The sequence below is a fragment of the Pinus tabuliformis genome, chromosome Q, assembly GCF_031772625.1.
Source record: "Pinus tabuliformis cultivar Carrire ecotype Pingquan chromosome Q, CPIR1, whole genome shotgun sequence".
Lineage (NCBI taxonomy): Eukaryota > Viridiplantae > Streptophyta > Pinopsida > Pinales > Pinaceae > Pinus > Pinus tabuliformis.
In genome coordinates this window covers 436,335,111-436,342,489 of record NC_142296.1, presented here as the reverse complement: position 1 = coordinate 436,342,489, position 7,379 = coordinate 436,335,111, and the positions used below count along the sequence as shown (strand labels likewise).

General features: G+C 37.9%; 1 protein-coding gene across 1 annotated transcript; it reads left to right on the top strand.

Annotated features, from left to right (window-relative positions):
* The first annotated feature begins 5,112 nt into the window (after positions 1 to 5,112).
* On the top strand, positions 5,113 to 5,577 carry LOC149220082 (uncharacterized). The gene has a single exon (XM_089386993.1). The coding sequence runs from the start codon at positions 5,113 to 5,115 to the stop codon at positions 5,575 to 5,577; it is 465 nt and encodes a 154-aa protein (XP_089243119.1).
* The last annotated feature ends 1,802 nt before the right edge of the window (positions 5,578 to 7,379 follow it).

Genomic DNA, 7,379 nt, shown 5'->3' with positions numbered 1-7,379 from the left:
AATATCTCATGATCATAATTTTCACTATCTGGTGGAACAAACTTTTCATCATTCACAACAATTAGGCCTTATTTTTCATTGAATAGTTCTGTAGTCTGATTGGTTTCATTTTGTGTAGAAACTATAATTTCTTTTGGTTCTGTATCAACACTGTCTAAAAGTGTTTCTTGTGTTTGATTAGCATTATACAAGATAAAAGAATCAATATCTAAGTGTATGGAGTATATGGGAAAGTTTTGAGGCCGATCCTGGCTACTCACCATATATTTCATTAAGGTTTCTCGATACTGTTTCTTAGGTTGTCCAAAAACAAAGATTATTGCATATGACATATCTAGTTGTAGAGATCCCTGAAGTTTGGCTCCCCATGATCTGGATAACAACATGCCATACTTTGGTGGGATGAAAGTAACTACAATGTCCATAAGGATGCTTTGGGTAGGATATTGGACTAATGTAACACATAGGTCTTTAATCAATCCTAGACACTTTACTTGAGTAGAGTCAAATGAGAATAAGTCTTTGTAAGGCCTTGTAATGTCTAGGTTCAATTTCTCCATTACTGATTTGGGCATTAAATTGTGAGAGGCCCTAGAATCCAACATTGCATTGTGTAGAATTTTGTCATGGATACTAAGGCTAATGTAAAAAGGTGGAACTCCTCCTTCTAATGGTTTGCCATTAACATCTAGACCAAATATAAGTTCTGGTTGGTCATCAAACAAGTTAATTGAATCCTTATTTTCAGCAATGTTTAAGGTCTATTTTATCTGTGATTTATAAGGTTCATTCTTGATTAGTTATGTTAAAGGGATTGGAATCTTTAGCTTTGCTATCTCTGCTCCAAATTGAATGGCAAAGAGGCTTTTTCTGTTTGAAGGTTTTGAGTTTTAGCAACAGGGATTTGAGTAGGATTGTTTTCTTTTTCTTTATTGGGGATCTCCTTATGTGGATTTTCGAATGGGATTGAAGTCAATGGTTGATCAACAGAAGGTTGATCAGAGGTTATATCTACAATTGTGGGGTCAGAAGGATTTGGGTTCTCCCTAGGGAGAATTTGGAGGATCTTTGACACAGGGGCTTCTTTTATTTTCTTGGGTTGATTTTATGTTGTTTTCTTAGTTTGGTCAGGGAAATCTATATTCCTTTTGCTTCTTAGATTACATTGCTTGTGGAATTCAAAGATAACAGAGTCATATCCTTGTTTATAATCAAATGATTCACCATAATGTACTTGTAATTGCTGCAACATATATAATTCCTGCTCATCTTGGGTTAGAAAAACAGTGTCCTCATCATTTATTCCCATTAGGTTAATTTGTGTATCATGCTCTGGATTTTCTGGATGGGATGTTTCTACATAATTTTCTTGAAAAGGAGGCCTTATGTTCTGATCTGGTCTGTTTTTCCCCATGTTTTGGTTATTTCTGAAATTTGGGTTTCTAATTGGAGGTGCTTGTTGGTTATCCCATTGGGGTTTCCTTTCCATGTTACCTATTCTCTCCATTAGTCTTTCCATGTTTTTGGCCAAGTTATCTATTTTAATATCTGATGGTGAAGTTTCATCCTTAGTAGTTCTTTTTTCATTTCCAACTCTAGCCCTTTTAGCTAACAAATTAGCCTCTACACTAACAACTACACTTTACATTTCTTCTAATATCGGGGGGTTTATTTCCCTAAGTTGGTATGACATATTGGTATCAAAACCATCAAGGAACTTTATCAATGCTAAGTCAGGTGGAGGTCTAAGGTTAACTGGGATTGCATTATATATGTTATTGAATCTAGTGTAGTAATCTTGAACAGTTCCATTAGGTCCTCTCCTAATATTCTCATATTCTGAAAGGATTTGTAAGGAGTTCTTTTTCTTTTCCCACCTATCAATATACAACCTTTGGAAATTTTCTAGGTCTGCTATGTGGTTGGCAGGAAAGGCTTTAAACCACTTCTTGACATCATCAGTCAAATTTTTGGAAAAGAGTCTCATCTGGACATCGACTTCATCTATTTCATGTAATTCAAAGAAGTCAAACATCTTGTTTACATGTTGTTGCACAGTGTAATGACTAGTAGCATCAAACAAGGGAATCTTACTCTGATAATCTACAGGGATAACATGAAGTTGGGTAGGTAAAACAAGAGGAGCATATCTATTTTCCATTGCTATTGGTTGGGAGGGGATAGGATTTGGGGTTGATATACTTGGGATTTCTGCAGTAGTGGATGAAGAACTAGGACTAGTAGGTGGTGAATGAGTAATGATAGGTTGGTGAGGGAGTGAAGGTATACATGGAAGTGCATAATGGAATTCAAAAGGTACTGAAGTTGAAGGGAATAATGGTGAACTCAAAGTAGTGGAGAATTGTTCAGAAAACTCAGGGGTAGTAGTAGTATTAATGGATGATTGTGGAGATTTCAGAATGTACTCATCAATTGATCTATTGGATTGTTGGACTTCAAGGTCTGGAATAAAATTAGGATCTAGAACAGTTTCATATATTATGCTTTCAGATTTTCTTTTAAATAATGAAAGACCAAATTGCTCATCAAAGGGAAGATCTTCTAAAAATAACCACTCATCAGGACATGAATTAGCTTTAACTAAAGGTATTTGACTAACTGAACTTTCTTCTTTTTTAGATTTTCTTGAAATCAGGTTGAGATTATCAACTACTAGGGGAGGGTTGGGATCTAGATTAGCCCTAGTAAAATGAGTTTTTTGTTGGACTGTTAATATGTCATTATTATTATCAATTTTTAACACCCGTTTCATCCATTTCTACTCTTCTTTATCATGTCATTTATTATGGTTTATCATATAATTACATTTTATAATTATTTATGCTCTTATAGATAAATATTATTTCTTCTCCTTTAGCTTTAATAAATTGATTATTATGCATGTTTTTACGAATGATAGTTTATTAATAAATTTGTTCACCATTTTAGCCTCCAATATATTTTCCAGATTGAAGATTTGAGCTCGAGCTCATCATTAAGTGTGCCAACTCAGAAATTCGTTGGAATAAGAAGTGACAGTTTTGTATTGAACGGTTCGTGAAAATTGAGAAGAATCTGGAAAATCCAAAACATGGGTTTTGTTCAAAACGAACCAAATTAGTTTTTTAATGAGCAGTTTTCCCAAATTAGGTCCATACTAAGAGAAATGAAAGGTTCTCTAAAGACGTTTTTCTCATATTCGTTGTTGTGGCTGTTTTTCAAATTATCTTAGTTGCAATACCAAATTCGACCTGTTGTTGTTGAATGCTGATGGAAAGATACTTTAGATATGATCTTACTAATCAATTTGTTGAGAACAATCCAATTTTGTAATAGGAAATCATATTGTAATCATTACAGTTGTAACTTCTCTTTTCTCTCTGTGTATTTAAATCAGAACAGAGATCAGAGAGGGAGATTCATGATGGATGATTAGAGAGAGAATTAGATGGATCATTAGATTAGAGATAGATAGGGTAGGATAGGAGGAATGGGAGAATTACTATTGATAAATTGTAACTGTTATTGTTGACTCTCGTTGTTGAAGCAGAGAACGAAACTACTGTAATGTTTATGCAATGATTAATATATAAAAGTAGTTGTTGTTCCTTCTTCTATACTGAAGTAGTCCAGCGGTGCTTCCCTAGTGGCTAAGGGCCTGAACCTGGTGGATCCACTTACTATTTGTACCATTACTTTACAATTCTAGTAGTGTGTTGGTTTGATTTACTTTTAATTTCCTTGAATTGCATTGCTTTACAATTTCCTGTTCCTTTACATTTCCTTGAAATCATTTTATGGCATAAAATTGTAATTGAATCATGTTGCCATTTTCTTCCATCATAACAAGATTATTATCCTTTGCAAATTAAATTGTTATTTTGTTCATTCTAGTTATAAAGCTTTGTTGTTCACTTCAGACTCTGCCATTCATTACAGATTGTTGTTCATTTAGCTTTGATGTTCATTTCCATTTAGTTTTGTTGTTCATTTCCATTAATTTAGCTTTGCTGTTCATTTCCATTAATTTAGTGTTGTTGTTCATTTCTAGTAAATTAGCTTTGTTGTTCAGCTAGGCTTTGTTGTTATATTTTTCATGCAAGGATTTGATTTCGCCTTTTAAATGTTGTTGCAGCAAGTGTGTTCGTTCCATTTCTACTAGCAACATTATTGATTGAATTGTCATTTCCAGTTAATTGTTTTGGTGTGGAGCATAAGATCAGCAACTGTAAAGGACATTGACTATCACTGTCTAAGTTCTCAGATTGAGGATCTTGTTCATGATTGATTTCATTTACATCATTTGATAGAGGAAAGAGTTATTGCTACTGCATCCTTGACTGATAATTGTTGTAATTTCCCGAGTGAATGATTTAGTTTCAGAGCATTGAGTTTCTTTTAATTGCAATTTGAGTTCACCAGCTGCATTTGTTTATTCTTGTATTTGAGAGCACTGTACTGCAATTTAGAAACATTACTCTTGAGTAAATATCTGCCTCATACTAAGTACACTCTTGAAATAGAAAATCGTACATGGATTTAAAATTAATGTGAAGATAATTAGGAGTTAAAAAGACACTTTTTATCAACCAACATCTTCCTAGAAGCCAAAATTTCAAAATTCTAATTGATTTTGTAATATTTTTTCAATATAACTTCTAACAAATGACTTTAAGAGGCAGAAGATTGGGGAGAGCTTTGTAGAACGGAACTAGGGTCCTGAGGAATTTTTCTACAGCGCCGACGACACAACACGGAATACGCTCACGGACTGAAAGGAAATCTCTGCAGCATGACAGAGTTGCAGGGCATTAGCGCAGCGCAATGGAACAGCCTCAGGGGAGGGCGTCAGAGCCCTCCCCTTCGTAGCACGATCCTGAGCAAACAGTTATCTTTGGATCTGTCGATAAGGAAATCTTAAACAAAGGAAAAAAGCATCAAGATGATAACAAGGAAACCGGAAATCAGAAGGACAAAGACAGCAATACTCAAGAAGGAAGAGAAACTCTAGAAAAGGGCCCGAAAATATCCTCAACAACATGCCGACCAGTGGCCAAAGAACGGCCACGAATAGAGCTGCCGGGAGACAAGATTGATAGAAGAATAGAGTACATGAGAGATCATGCCCTCATTGGGAAGTTTATAGGGTTTTGGCTGACTGAGAAAGCCTTATATGGCTGGATTGCGGTGAAATGGAAGCCCAAAGGAGATGTAACCTTGCAGCTAGGGCCAAAAGGATTCTTCACTGCAATATTTTTCTGTCTAGAGGACAAATACAGGATTCTGGGAGCAGGGCCTTACTTTTTTAACTCAGCAGGACTGTATCTGAGGGAATGGATTCCAAGATTCAACCCAGATAAAGAAGATCTCACATGGGCGCCGGTTTGGATCAGAATGTACTCTCTTCCTGATGAATATTGGGACGAGGACATTCTCAAGGGTATAGGAAATGGAGTGGGAGAATACATCAGAGCGGCAGAAGAAACCAAATCGCGTAGGTACACCTCCTACGCTCGAATATGTGTCTTCATACGCCTAAATGAAGCTTTACCAGAGTCGGTAACTCTCGCCCATTGAGATGAAGAATGGATCCAGCCTCTCGACTATGAACACGTACCCTTTCGTTGCAGAAAGTGCCATGCTCTGGGGCATCTTTTTAGGGATTGCCCTCAAAATGCCAAAGCCAATACCCCAGACCCTTCTGAAACCCTAACCCAGGAAGGCTTCACCAAAGTCCCAAGCCAGAAACGCTCGCACAAAAACCCCCAAAATGGGATCAAACCCCAGCCTAACAAAACCCAAGGCCCAATAACTAAGAACAGCTTTGATATTCTTGCTCAAACCTCCGATGAGCCACCCTTAAGCTCTGAGACCAACCATGCCCACCCTTCCTCCTCTTCCCATCCCCCTCCCTCAAATCCCCCTTCCAAAACTCATCCCCCCATCACCATCCCAACTATCCTCAGCAGAAGTCAGAAAGAATCAGCAGAGATTCACAAGGAAATGGAAGTCGACGGAAAGGCAGACATCCCCCAGGAATCAGAGATCAATATAGAAGAAAGCAGTCAAGTGCAACAAATGGAAGAAGAGCCAGAAAGCATAGATCTAAATGGCCTAGATATTCTGGAATTAGAACTAGCTTGCAAAAAGAAAGCATACGAAACAATCTCAGAATTTCAACTCAATAAGCTCGAGGTGGTCATCTCGAGAGCCTATCATCAGCACCAACTAGGGATACAACTAGGAAGTCACTGGGATGGCAGCTTACGCCCAAAGGACACTAAAAAAATAGGTAGAAAAACAGATCTCCAACGAACGATCGAGATTGGGAAAATCCTGGTAGATTCATGCAGGTATGCTAAGTTGACAAAGTACTACAAGCCCTCCATCAATAGTTGAACCATGAATTTAGTATCATGGAACTTAAGGGGGCTTAATAGCCCTGGAAAACTCAGAATGTTAAAAAACATGATTAAAATGGAAAAGCCGCAGATGTGGTTTCTCCAGGAAACCAAGTGTAATAGTTCTACACTAGGCAACATACTCTCAAAAGCATGGCCAGGTTGTCGCTCGGTTGCAGTAGACGCCTCGGGAGCCTCTGGAGGGCTTGCTATAGTTTGGAATACCCAAGCGGTAACCCTCACAGATTTTCATGCCTCTCATCATCTCATACAGGCAGCCTTTCACATGCTGGGTACCAACATTCATGGCAACTTATCAAATGTATATTTCCCGCAAGACACAGGAAACAAAATTGCGCTCCTAGACACTATAGAAGCTCTTAGCAATAACAGGAGGCACCCACTATGGATTGTTGCAGGAGACTTTAACATGATCACTAAAATCGAGGAGAAGATAGGAGGGAGAATCAGAATGGAACCAGAAGTTGCTCGCTTCAAGGAATTCATCCAAACTGCGTCTCTCATAGACATGTCGTTCTGTAATGGTACCTTCACTTGGAGCAATCGCAGAGCTGGAAAACATCAGATTGCATCCAAATTGGATTGCTTCCTCATCTCAGACAATGCGGTTCATCTAGGAGGAGACATCTCAGCTGCAATACTTGCACACACAGGGTCGGATCACTGGCCGATCGCTCTGCAATGGCAAAGACCAGGTGACTTGACAAAAAGACCCTTCCGCTTTGAAGGGTTTTGGCTCTCGCACCCTACATTCAAGGACTTCGTCAAGACCACCTGGGCATCTTTCGTCCCTCCAAAAGGGGCAAAAATGTATCAGTTCCAACAGAAGCTAAGATTCCTAAAAAATCACCTAAAAAGATGGAACAGGGAGACCTTTGGAAATATTTTTAAGGCACAACAAGAGTTAAATCAGGAACTGGTGGATCTCCATCAAAAGATAATCACAGAGGGGCATAC

Bases quoted from the DNA above. Each gene is read 5' to 3' on its own strand.
- LOC149220082 (XM_089386993.1), top strand. From the start codon at position 5,113: ATGAGAGATCATGCCCTCATTGGGAAGTTTATAGGGTTTTGGCTGACT.